Source organism: Dendrobates tinctorius, unplaced genomic scaffold (assembly GCF_039654945.1).
Source record: "Dendrobates tinctorius isolate UK_male_01 unplaced genomic scaffold, ASM3965494v1 ptg000166l, whole genome shotgun sequence".
Classification (NCBI taxonomy): Eukaryota; Metazoa; Chordata; class Amphibia; order Anura; family Dendrobatidae; genus Dendrobates; species Dendrobates tinctorius.
Genome location: NW_027361833.1, coordinates 12,246,853 through 12,260,734, shown reverse-complemented (window position 1 = coordinate 12,260,734; position 13,882 = coordinate 12,246,853). Strand labels below are relative to the sequence as shown.

At 42.0% G+C, this 13,882-nt stretch overlaps 2 protein-coding genes across 2 annotated transcripts in view; both read left to right on the top strand.

Moving 5' to 3' along the window:
- TMEM47 (transmembrane protein 47) overlaps window positions 1–13,882 on the top strand; it is a 260,429-nt gene that overhangs the window by 232,943 nt on the left and 13,604 nt on the right. The window lies entirely within an intron of this gene.
- On the top strand, window positions 7,777–12,588 carry LOC141053665 (uncharacterized). Its single transcript, XM_073550691.1, has 2 exons — window positions 7,777–9,482; window positions 9,597–12,588. The coding sequence occupies exons 1-2, from the start codon at window positions 9,469–9,471 to the stop codon at window positions 10,729–10,731; spliced, it is 1,149 nt and encodes a 382-aa protein (XP_073406792.1). The 5' UTR covers window positions 7,777–9,468; the 3' UTR covers window positions 10,732–12,588.

Here is a 13,882-nt window from a genome sequence, read left to right as displayed (position 1 = left end):
GTTGTGACATGTTAAACAAAAGCCTGTAAAAGTAAGTAATTCTAATGAAAAAGATCTAGAGGTTCAATTTTCAAATATGTCACATGACTTAGTTTGTTAAAGAGGCAGAATCTGTTAAAAGCAAGGATGGTCAGAAGTTAACCAGTTTTTGAACGACTGCATCTAAAACTTGTGGAACAATTTCAGAAAATCTGTGCTAAATGTAAAACACTTTGAATATCCCATACATAGTATATAACATTTATAGTACGGAAATTCATCAAAAGATTCAGAATTCTGAAAAAAGTTCCATATGCACAATGGACAAGGCCAACATTGAATGGTTATGATCCAGGGATCCTCAGATGTCACTGCACTAAAAGCAGTCATGATTCATGCATGCAAATTACTTTATGGGCTCAGGAATATGTCCCGAAATCATTGTCTGTCACCTCAGTTCGCGGTGCAATCCACAAATTCAAGTTAAGCTCTATCATGCAAATAAGAAGAAATATTTTAACACAGTTTACTTATGCTGTGTTCTTCTCTTGGCCAAAGCTCATTTAAAATGGGCTAAGGCAAAATAGAAAACTGTGATACTTATAGTCCAAGAAAAGAGCTAAGTTCTACATAGTAACACAGTAACTCAGTATTGTAATATATGAGAATAAAGGCAAAAACTGAATTGAACATGATAATCAGACATGACTGTGTTATATACAGTGCCTACAAGTAGTATTCAACCCCCTGCAGATTTAGCAGGTTTACACATTCGGAATTTACTTGGCATTGTGACATTTGGACTGTAGATCAGCCTGGAAGTGTGAAATGCACTGCAGCAAAAAAGAATGTTACTTCTTTGTTTAATTTTTTTTTAAATTGTGAAAAGTTTATTCAGAGGGTCATTTATTATTCAACCCCTCAAACCACCAGAATTCTGTTTGGTTCCCCTAAAGTATTAAGAAGTATTTCAGGCACAAAGAACAATGAGCTTCACATGTTTGGATTAATTATCTCTTTTTCCAGCCTTTTCTGACTATTTAAGACCCTCCCCAAACTTGTGAACAGCACTCATACATGGTCAACATGGGAAAGACAAAGGAGCATTCCAAGGCCATCAGAGACAAGATCGTGGAGGGTCACAAGGCTGGCAAGGGGTACAAAACCCTTTCCAAGGAGTTGGGCCTACCTGTCTCCACTGTTGGGAGCATCATCCGGAAGTGGAAGGCTTATGGAACTACTGTTAGCCTTCCACGGCCTGGACAGCCTTTGAAAGTTTCCTCCCGTGCCGAGGCCAGGCTTGTCCGAAGAGTCAAGGCTAACCCAAGGACAACAAGGAAGGAGCTCCGGGAAGATCTCATGGCAGTGGGGACATTGGTTTCAGTCAATACCATAAGTAACGTACTCCACCACAATGGTCTCCGTTCCAGACGAGCCCGTAAGGTACCTTTACTTTCAAAGCGTCCTGTCAAGGCTCGTCTACAGTTTGCTCATGATCACTTGGAGGACTCTGAGACAGACTGGTTCAAGGTTCTCTGGTCTGATGAGACCAAGATCGAGATCTTTGGTGCCAACCACACACGTGACGTTTGGAGACTGGATGGCACTGCATATGACCCCAAGAATACCATCCCTACAGTCAAGCATGGTGATGGCAGCATCATGCTGTGGGGCTGTTTCTCAGCCAAGGGGCCTGGCCATCTGGTCCGCATCCATGAGAAGATGGATAGCACGGCCTACCTGGAGATTTTGGCCAAGAACCTCCGCTCCTCCATCAAGGATCTTAAGATGGGTCGTCATTTCATCTTTCAACAAGACAACGACCCAAAGCACACAGCCAAGAAAACCAAGGCCTGGTTCAAGAGGCAAAAAATCAAGGTGTTGGAGTGGCCTAGTCAGTCTCCTGACCTTAACCCAATTGAAAACTTGTGGAAGGAGCTCAAGATTAAAGTCCACATGAGACACCCAAAGAACCTAGATAACTTGGAGAAGATCTGCATGGAGGAGTGGGCCAAGATAACTCCAGAGACCTGTGCCGGCCTGATCAGGTCTTATAAAAGACGATTATTAGCTGTAATTGCAAACAAGGGTTATTCCACAAAATATTAAACCTAGGGGTTGAATAATAATTGACCCACACTTGTATGTTTAAAATTTATTAAAATTTAACTGAGCAACATAACTTTTTGGTTTGTAAGATTTATGCATCTGTTAATAAATCCTGCTCTTGTGTGAAGTTTGAAGGCTCTAACTTATTTGCATCTTATCAAACCTGCTAAATCTGCAGGGGGTTGAATACTACTTGTAGGCACTGTATATAGTAACTCCACACAGAAACAACCTATGTAAGGTGTACCACTTCACAAACACTTATCGATACGAATTAAGGTCGAAGAGTGTGGTCACATACTCAAAAATTCAGAAATTCTTGGAAAATCTATATGCGCAAGGAACAAGGTCAACAGTCAACATTGAATATTTGTGATCTACGGATCCTCAGGTTCCATTGCATTAAAACATGCATAATTCAGTCATGCAGATTACTTCATGGACTCAGGAATATTTCCACAAACTATTGCCTGTGAACTCAGTTTGCTGTGCAATCAACAAATGCAAGTGAAAGCTTTATCATGCAAGAAGAAGAAAAAATATGTTATCACAGTTTAGATATGCTGCTTTCTTCTCTGGGCCAAAGATTATCTAAAATTTACACAGGCAAAATGTAAAACTGTAATACTTAAAGTCTAAAAAAAGAGCTAAGGTCTACTCAGTAAATCAGTGTAAAGGCAGAAACTGAATTGAACTGATACTCATTCCCTTTGTTATATTTACATTGCTGTGTTATATAGCAACTTGATTAACCCCTTAATGACCAGAGCTTTTTCGGTTTTGCATTTTCGTTTTTCTCTCCCCTTCTTCCCAGAGCCATAACTTTTTTATTTTTCCGTCAATATGGCCATGTGAGGGCTTAGTTTTTGCGGGACAAGTTGTACTTTTGAACACCATCATTGGATTTAGCATGTCATGTACTCAAAAACGGGAAAAAAATTCCAAGTACGGTGAAATTGCAAAAAAAAAGTGCAATCCCACACTGGTTTTTTATGTTTGGCTTTTTTGCTAGGTTCACTAAATGCTAAAACTGACCTGCCATTATGATTCTCCAGGTCATTATGAGTTCATAGACACCAAACATGTCTAGGTTCTTTTTTATCTAAGTGGTGAAAAAAAAAATTGCGCTATTTTCCAAGACCCGTAGCGTCTCCATTTTTTGCTATCTTAGGTTAGGTGAGGGTTTATTTTTTGCACGCCGAGCTGCCGATTTTAAGGATACTATTTATGTGCAGAAACAGTTAGGTCCATATATATTTGGACAGAAACAACATTTTTCTAATTTTGGTTCTAGACATTACCACAATGAATTTTAAACAAAACAATTCAGATGCAGTTGAAGTTCAGACTTTCAGCTTTCATTTGAGGGTATCCACATTAAAATTGGATGAAGGGTTTAGGAGTTTCAGCTCCTTAACATGTGCCACCCTGTTTTTAAAGGGACCAAAAGTAATTGGACGGATTAAATAATTGTAAATAAAATAGCGATCAGGTTAATCTTTTTTTATTGATAGATTGGGTGATTTTGAAGGCGGTAATACCTAATATGTGTGTTTTTTTATTGTTTTATTTTGAATGGGGCGAAAGGGGGTTGATTTAAACTTTTATTTTTTTATTTTTTTCATATTTTTTAAAACTTTTTTTAATTTTGGCGTGCTTCAATAGCCTCCATGGTAGGCTAGAAGCATCCACAACAATCGGCTCAGCTACATATAGGCGATGAGCAGATCGCCTATATGTAGCAGAATTACAGCATTGCTATGAGCGCCGACCACCAGGTGGTGCTCATAGCAATGCCTCATCAACAACCATAGAGGTCTCTAGGAGACCTAACGAATCTAACCAATCACTGACCCCGATCACGTGACGAGGTCTGTGATGCGCGTATTTCTGGCCACGCGGCCGGAAGCTCTAGTTAAAGCCTGCTGTCAGCGTTTGGCAGCGGGATTTAACTAGTTAATAGGCACGGGCATATTGCGATTTTGCTTGCGCCTTTTATGGGCACATGTCAGCTGTTAAAAACAGCTGACATGTAGCGGCTTTGAGGTTGGCTGACCGCATGAGCCAACCTCAAAGTGGGGGATACTGGCCACTGACGTACTATCCCGTCAGCGATCAGTAAGGGGTTAAATACCTACTGAAGCAACCTATAGGATGTGTAGCACTTCATAAATGAGTTATCAATACAAGTTAAAGCAGGAGAGTGTGGTCATTTCAGATTTTTAGTCTGCCTTAAACTAGAAAATAATAGCTATCACCAGAAAATTACCTATCATTAAATCAGGTTTTTGTACTAGATGTATTAAAAAAATAGGCAACTTTTTTAAAAATGTCATATCACTGTCTACATTTTCATCTTCCCTCTTCCCCCTCCTTTATCAATAACCAGTGCACAGGCTCATTAGATAATAAAGCTCAAAAGATAGAGTCAACGTCTGACCATTGAGGAAATGTACCTATTAACACTTCTATTTTTAAAAACATTTTGTTTATACCTGAGTAAATCTTTTGCACAGTACTGTATATTAAAAAAGCTATGTTTAGGTTGTTTTCTGATTATGTATTTCCTTTAAAGGGAATCTGTCACCCTTTTTTGGCCTATGAGCTGCCGACACCGACATCAGGGGCTTATCTACAGCATTCTGTAATGCTGTAGATAAGCCCCCCGATGTAACCTGAAAGATAAGAAAAAAGAGTTAGATTAAACTCACCCCGGCATCCAGTTCAGTCCAATGGGTGTCGCCATCCGGTCCAGTGCCTCCCATCTTCATACGATGCCATCCTCTTCTTTCCTTCCTAGCGTGGCACCTGCGCAGGTGCACTGCTCTGTTGAGGGCAGAGCAGAATACTGCAGTGCGCAGGCGCCCGACCTCTTCCAGTGCCTGCGCTCTGCAGGACTAGAGCAGTGCACCTGCGCAGGAGCCACGTTAGGAAGGAAATAAGAGGACGGCATCATATGAAGATGGGAGGCGCCGGACCGGACGGCGACACCCATCGGACCGGACCGGACGCCGGGGTGAGTATAATCTAACTCTTTTTTTCTTATCTCTCAGGTTACATCAGGGGCTTATCTACAGCATTACAGAATGCTGTAGAAAATCCCCTGAGGCGGTGTCGGCTGCTCATAGGCCAAAAAAAGGGAGACAGATTCCCTTTAAACTGCAATTTTCAAAACATATTCATAGGTCTAAAATTGTACTTTGATAGTAGCGCCAAACCCTTGTATTCTGAAGAACAGAGGAACTTAATGCTTATCATTTTTACACTGTATTTCAATAAAACAGTATTCATTAAGCTTTCGCATAGCTGTGAATCTATCCAAACGATTTGTAGCTCTGTATATATAAAGAAATAAGCTAAAACCATTATAAATATTTATTAAACATGTAATCAGCAGAGAATGTTGGAGTGAAAAACAATATGATGACACAGTAGGTGGATATTCCTTTAAAACATTAGATATGGGAAAATTTATGTAAGTAGAATTTAGGTCTATTCAGATTTTACAAAAAATCTATATTCTTGAAAATGTAGATTTTTTGTAATTCGCTTTGCGAAAATTCAGCAAAATGGCAGCCAGTAGACCACCATTTTGCTGAACATAGAGTGATAGCAAAAGGTTAGAAAAAGAAACCAGTACCTCACCACTCACATTTTAGGCTTCCTCTGCTTCTTGCTGTTCTGTTATGGTCCCTGGAAACTTTTCTTGCTGCCACTGAATACTGAAACCCCGCGTACCTTTACACCAGGCCAAAACTTCAAGCCATGATTAGGGCTGGGATGTTAAAGCTCAAGTCCTGGTCTAGATTATGCATTGTAAGGTAACCTCTACCTTACAACAAGCATTTGCAAGGTGCCTAGTTGCAGATGAAAATCCTGGCATAGATGTGCATTCTAGGCTAGAACTTCTAGCCGTAATTAGGTCTGGGTTTTCAGAGCGCAGTGGAAGTAGGAAGAAGGACAGTGACAAACGGAGCTGAGAGATGAGGTGAGCACCAATTGTTTTTCTTTTTTCCTGCATCTTATGTTTTCTATCCACTGGAATTTCTACAGAACCCACAGCATAAGAACGTCATTCAATTCACAAACAATAAATTTGCAGCAAATAGAATTTCTCAGGAAAATCTATGTGCTATGGCGAATTCATCAGATCAGCTCATACGTTGTTAAAATAGAGGCAAAATGTGTTTGAATTATAATGTTAGAAGACAAATGCAGTCATTGTGGGTTTTCTTTTCCTTTTCATAAAATGTAACTAAACAAGAATAAAGAGGCATTGCACATGTGGGAATTTATAGAAAAAAAAGAAACAAAAAATAAAGTCTTAAGAAAATTGTATTTTAATGAGTCCATAATGATGCTGTATTAATGCTGAATGCCCGTCTTTACAACATTTGCAGGTGTGAATATAAATTTGTTTTTAATAGACTTGCATAAAAAGCTTTGTGTTGCTCAGTTCTTATCAGTTCAAAGTAATAATTTTCTTGTTCATGGTAAGTTTATACCACATTGTCAGTCACAAGCCAAGATAGATTTGTTTTAATAACATTTTTAAAATGTTCCTCACAGTTGGGTAGCAATAACATGATTTAGCTTCTTTTATTACATCTTTCTTTTAATTCTGACAAGATAGTTTTGGACTATGTGATAATAAAATACTAGTAAAAAAATTTGCTCCAAAATGTATTTTATGACAACATTTTAACTTATGAACAATATTTGTGACTTTTATCCATCAGTATCCAAGTAATTTTACTGCCTAGAAATGCCCTATAAAATTAAGTACGAGATAAAAACCTCAACCAGAGTATACACATAATGATGTCCCAGCGATCCCACCAATGATCCGACATGGATGGGATCGCTGGGACATAGTTAGGCTGATCGCTGGTGTGATGTCACATAGACAGCCCCTCCAGCGATCAGGACCAGCGAGCAAGCTGGTTTCCAATGTAAACAGCGGGTATCTTAGTTACCCACTGTTTACCTTGGAAACCAGTGTGACCAGTGGGAGACCAACGATCAAAAAACGGCCCAGGACGTTCGAACGCGATCAGCGACACCCGGCGGGGGTCGGTCGCTGATCCATGTCTCACAAAGTGATATTGCAGGCGAGATCGCTGTGGCATCACAAATCAGCATGATGTGATGGGGCCTTAAGACACTGGTTGATCTGACAAGCTTGTTTGTAATATCAGTCATCAATATTAATGACGTTTGTGTTTCATACCGCTGGGACATAAAGTCAAGATATATAAATTCAAAGAAATATTCAATTCTCATTTTTGTTCACTCGTGAACTGTGATTTGGAAGTTTTTTGTACAAGAGCTGAATAGAAATGTATGATGCCACAAACACAGCATTTACTTTGATTTACATAAGGAAGAAATATTTTATTAGTTACTCTTTAGGGGCTGTTAGTTTTGAAAATCAGTTAATAGGAGACATTGCTGTAAGTCATTTGCAGGGGCCCCAGCATTCAGTTGTAAAGAAACATGATAGTCAATGTTCAAATCAGCAACACCACCGATGTCTAAACTATGAACTACCTCATTAAACCAAATATGCTTTCAGTAAGGCCTCTTTCACACATCAGGTTTTCGCCGTCAGGCGCGATCCGGCGCTTTTGACAGAAACCGGATCCGGCGAAATGCAATGCCGGATCCGGTTTCCCCCCATTGACTTGCATTAGAGCCGGATCGAGCCGGATGGCCATGCGTTTCATCCGATTTTCGCCGGATCCGGCAATGTAACGCAATCCGGCATCTGGAAAAAACGGCTACTGTAACGTTTTTTGTCTCCGGCGAAAAAGCCGGACACGCCGGATCCGGCGTGTCCGGCTTTTTCATACAATGAAAGCCTATGAGCGCCGCAATGCGCCTGATCCGGGGAAAGCCGGATCCGGTGGCCGGATCCGGTTTTTTTGGTCTGAGCATGCTCAGTAGCTCTGCCCACAAGACATATATAAAAGCAAGACAGTGGGACCCACAGCCACACCCAACATGCCACCCAAGAAAGCAACCAAGCGCAGGAGAAGGCAGGAGACCACTGCAGCACCATCAGCACCACCACCACCCCAAATGGAGCAGCAAATGGAACATGCTGAGGAGGGGAGGCCAGCAGCAGATGAGAGACGGTAATTATCAAATCCCCCATTCCTCCAAACTAGGGCCATGGAATATCAAGATATTGATTGGCCCTTTGTTTCTCTTTATTCAACAGCCGCCCAAGAGATGCAGCAGCAGCAGAAATGGCAGCACTGGCAGCAGCAACAGCAGCAGCAATACCCACAGCCATGGAGTCTGGCCATGAACAGGACAGCACATCTTCTTCTGGGAGCCCTCCCTCGCATCGTCAGCGTTTGACGGTAAGTTTTTATTTCCAAAATCCATCATCTCTGTAATATATGTCTATTCATTGCCTTTTATTTCAAAACAGGAATCACAAGATGAAGAGGAGCTCCCAGAAGAAGAAGGAAGGGGTGGACAGACACCTGGAGTGGGCTCACAATTGGTAAGTTTTTGGCATCAAACGCAGAAACACAACATCACACTACACACAACACATAGAAATCAATGTTCTGCAGACCACACACAGCAAACAAATGCCAACATCCAAAGACCTAACATTTTTTGTTTTCTTCTCTAGTCTTCCCAATCTGGTGCTCGGCCAAGAGGTCCTCGCAGTGCCTCCCAGGGTCGTCGGCTACAGCAACGCGGCGGTCACCAGCGTGTAAGTATAAATATTTTTGCTTTGTTTTTTTGGCTTTTTTATTTCATTTCTTTTGTGGAGGCTAATTATGTTATTTTTGTCTTTTTCTTTAACAGCCTTCACAGCGTGCTCCCGACTATGACGGTGAGGATGGAGGACTCGATGTGGACCACCTCATCGATCTCGTCAGAGAAAGGGAGCCGCTCTGGAATATGGCTGACCGCCGCCACGCTGACCTGATCGTTACCCTACGACTCTGGGAGGAAATCTGTTCGCTCCTTGTGGACCGCTGGGAGGACCTCGATGCTCGGGCCCAGATTAAAGAGCGTAAGTATATACAGTACCGGTTGCTTGATGTAAACCAGTGTTTCCCGAACTCCAGTCCTCGTGGTCCCCACGGATCATGTGTTCAGGATTTCTATTTACTATGGAAATCCTGAAAACATGACCCCTGGGGACCATGAGGACTGGAGTTTGGGAAACACTGATGTTGTATACTAACCACTTTGTCCTTTCTCGTTTCAGGGGAGAGAATTGTGAAGCGGTGGCGGTCTGTGAGGGATCGTTTCAAGAAGGAGTTCAATAAAGAGAGGCGGGCCCCGAGTGGATCTGGAGGACGCAGGAGCAAGTACAAGTACGCCCAAGCCCTGTCGTTCCTCCGGGATACAATGGTCACCAGAAGGTAAATATTACTCACCACATGTGACAAAAAAATGTTTAGATGTAAATTTTTTTTTTCAGCCAGGGTCATACCATGTCACTATTTTAATTGTTTTTTTTTCTCTTTATTCCACAGCACGGTGAGCAGCACTCGGGAGCCTGCACGATTGAACCCTTCTGAGGCGATCCCTGAGGAGACCGGCACCGAGGGACACTTCGACTGCCCCGGTACATCTGCACCTTCCCAGCCTTCCCACACATTCGACCCATCTGTCCCATCCACCAGCACAGGAGCATCGTGGCCGCCTACATTACATGAAGCTGCTAGTGAGGAGATCGCTTTCCCTTTACCCCATGCTTCTGCCCCTGCCACCTCTAGTACACCTGCGGGTACTGGGCGGCAGCGGCAGAGGGGTCAGGAAAAGACTTATGCGCCAGAGTTCTTGCATCTGAATGCATCTTTCCAGAACTGTCTAAAAGTCTTGTCAGAGCAAATCTCCGCAGGCTATCAGCAGATCAACCCAGGTGAAGACACTTCTGCAAACCATGCATTCAGAAGCAAGATCTTCGCCAAACCACACCTTTTTCAGGTCTGTTGTAGAGCGCATGGAAACGCTCTCTCCTGCCCAGCAGATGCATGTAATGCATTCATGCCACGCTGCTCTCCAGCAAGTTACCTCCCAACCTCCTCCTCCCACCACAGTAGTTCCTCCACCTGCACCCCCTCCAGCCACTTTCCATCCTCCCCCTCCTATTACATCTACACCCCCTCCAGCCACTTTCCATCCTCCCCCTCCTATTACATACCATCCACCTCCCCAGCACCAGCAACCTCCCCAGCACCAGCAACCTCCCCAGCACCAGCAACCTCCCCAGTACCAGCAACCTCCCCAGTACCAGCAACCTCCCCAGTACCAGCAACCTCCCCAGTACCTGCAAACTCCCCAGTACCAGCAACCTCCCCAGTACCAGACATCTCCCCACTTCCAGCAACCTGCCCCGTACCAAAATCCTTCCCCATACAACTTGCCATCAACATCATCTGCTCCTACAGTCCCTGCCCAACCCTCCACTCCACCACCCACCACCTCTTCTGCCTCCCACATGTCCACCCATTCTGTAGTTTTTTCCACACCTTCACCTCTAACTGTTCCTTCCCCACCACGATCCCAGTCCTCTCTCCACACTCCCAGTGTCCAAGTGTCCCGCAGCCCCTCCAGCAGTATTTCCACCCCACACTACACAGATTTATAATGTGTGTATTTAAATAAAAATGACCAGTTTTATGGTTTCAAAGCTTTATTAAAAAAGTTTATTAAAATTTAAAAAAAGTTTACTAAAAAAATCATTTTTCAATAAAAGTTAAATTATTTTACACTGGTTGTCTGTCATTTCTTTCTGCGGCGAAAAAGGTTAAATACAGGGTATTTAAAAGGTAAAATGGTATTCAAAACTAGGTATATAACTGTGGGTAAATTATAGCTTTTTGCCACAGTTGTGTTCCTGGTTGTGTTTGAAGCAAAGTATTTCACCTAAAAAGTTGTGCTTATTGTTGGTGATTTCCTAACAATGTACACAACTTTTGTTAAAAGGTGAAATACTTTGCATAAAACACAACCAGGTACATACCTGTGGCCTAAAGCTAAAAATAGTAAGACCATGACAAGATAGCCAACTTTGGTTGGCAAAGGTATATACTGTTGGTACAGAAGGTACACAAGTTTGGTTGGGCACAAATCTTTCACACTCTGTCATCCTGCCAGTGTACTCTGCCTTGAGGTGACATAAAGTATAGTGCAAAATTGTCCCTCCTTACTGAAACCGTCACAGAACTTCTAGTGGTAATGTCATGGTAATCTTGCAAGGTGGTTTCTTCAGAGGTGTCCTCAATGGAAATGGGTTCCTTGCAGATAACAAAATTGTACAGGACCACGCAAGCTTTGATCACCTCGTCCACAGTTTCTGTCTTGTGGTTGATCGCAGTCAATAGGACCCGCCATTTGGCTGTCAGAATACCAAAGGTACATTCAACCATTCTTCTTGCTCTTGTGAGGCGGTAATTAAAAATGCGTTTTGTTCTTGTCAATCCTCTGCTACCGTACGGTTTCAAAAGGTGTTCTGACAGCTGGAAGGCTTCATCCCCTTCACAGACAAATGGCATAGGTGGACCAGATGTTTGCGGCAGCGGTCTAGGGGGTGGGAACTGGAAGGTGTTTCCATACAGTTTACGCCCCATGGCAGACAGTTTGAAAACTTGAGAGTCATTGGAGCGGCCATAGGCCCCAATATCCACAGCAATAAATTTGTATTCCGCGTCAGTGATGGCCATGAGGACAATTGAAAAATATTTCTTGTAATTGAAATATTCCGATCCCGATCCGGCTGGCTTTACAATGCGGATATGTTTTTTGTCCACAGCACCCAAGCAGTTGGGAAACTGACATATCTGTTGAAACTTTTCAGAAATTTCAATCCACCTCTCTGTTGTGGGCTCTGGTAAAAACTCTTCAGCTAAGGAGTCCCACAGTGCACGGCATGTGATGTGTACTTCACTATTCCAGATATGGTGGAAATCCCGAGTCTGTACTGGAAATGCAGTGACGAAAGGGATTCTCCAGTTGCAAGAAATCTGTGGGGAATTAAAAAACAATCAATTAGTGTAAAATCACAGCATTACATACCAAAACTCAGCTATAACACTTGGAGATACAAACTACCACCAACAAGATTGCAGTGAAAGTGTGCTCTGATGCAAGCATATCCAATAAATGTGGCTTACCTTAAAGTCACCATCAGATGCTCTGCGGGTGAAACAGAGAAGCGGCAATAGGTGTCCACTTTTCTTATGAGGTGTGCAATGCGCTCCACCAAGTAATCAAAATTCTCCATTTTCATCCTAACATATCCAAAAAATGTCTCCAGGTTTTGTCAAAGGTCCATGCAGAGTGTAGAATAGACCACATGCATCATTCTCTTGGCTGTGATGGGGTGGATCCACAAACGTCGTCTACGATGCCTGATGCGCTGCTGTCTCGCTCTCTCCTTCTCCAGAACAATCACCCTCAAACGATTCGCCTCCGCTGTAAAATCCGCCAAATTCTTCAAAATATTTCCAATCACAACATCCATCTTCGCCAGTAACTTGCTCTTCTCTCCAACCTGCACTTTCTCCTCTCCAACCTGTCAAAGAAGGGCTGTAGGAACACGCTATATATAGTTTTCCAGTAGCCAATCCCGTTCGGAAGGCCACAAGGGTCAAATTTAAAAACCGGATCCGGCGTAATCCGTCGAAAAACGGATAAAAAAACGGATGAACCGGATGAGACGGATCCGGTTTTGTCTGTCAAGAACAAGACAGATCCGGCAGAAAACCGGATCCGGCACATCAGGTTTTACAAAACATTTGCCGGATCCGGCATTCCGGCACGACGCCGGATCGCGCCTGACGCCGAAAACCTGATGTGTGAAAGTAGCCTAACCTGGTTCATTGAGAGATCTTTTAATTTAGCTGCTTAAAACTTCCTTGATTTCAGAGAATTGAAAATGCTGTAATAGGATTTAAGAAATAAGTCTTCTTCACCAAACAACTCTTGTTAAAACTTAGTTTCAACTTTTATTACTTTTTAATGCATTTAAAAAAAGATGTAATTCTTTCTGTTACTTTTATCATCTCTATAGATTTTCCTCTTACCTTTAGGCAAAAAAGCTCAACGGCTGGTTATGATTGATAAATTAAATGGTTGTAGGCATGATTCCCAATATAGAACTTTTATAACCCATGATAAACATATGTAGAGCTCTGGAGGTGATCAGTGAAGAAGTGAAAACTGATGTGGGACACTGGGAGATTAGTTTAATACCCAGAACTTCAATAAGCTTCTTTAGATAAAGCTGAGAGTCAGGGAAGTGAGTTATTAGAATGCCATATCAAATTAAAATCATATGTCAGTACAGAGCCTATCTATTTTAATCCATTCTGCATTACCAAGTTAGGCAAGAAGTTCAACTTCTGTATACCAAATGTATCATTTTCCAATGAAAGTTTCCACTTCAGCTTAAGACTTTTGTATAAGTTATATAGTTTTATTGAGAAATTTGTCAGGAGAAAAACTAGAGACCCTGCTGATGCTACAAACATGGAGCTGAGGAAAAAAATCATTAGGTGAAGTTGTGAACATGTAACAAAAAAGGTATTTTGAATTACAAAAATGTTAATGTGAAATTCAATTTGCATCTCAACAGTAGCCATTTGACATGTGGGAGGAAGACAGCAGCAGAACTCACAGACCTTTCCAAAGATATTTACATAAGTGCACAAAATTGTTGGGACCATTCTGTTTAAGTAAGAAAAACAACAGTGGTCACTTCACTTAGTGGAATCTGACTAAAATAATTTTTGATTTAAATTTGCTGAATTTCAAT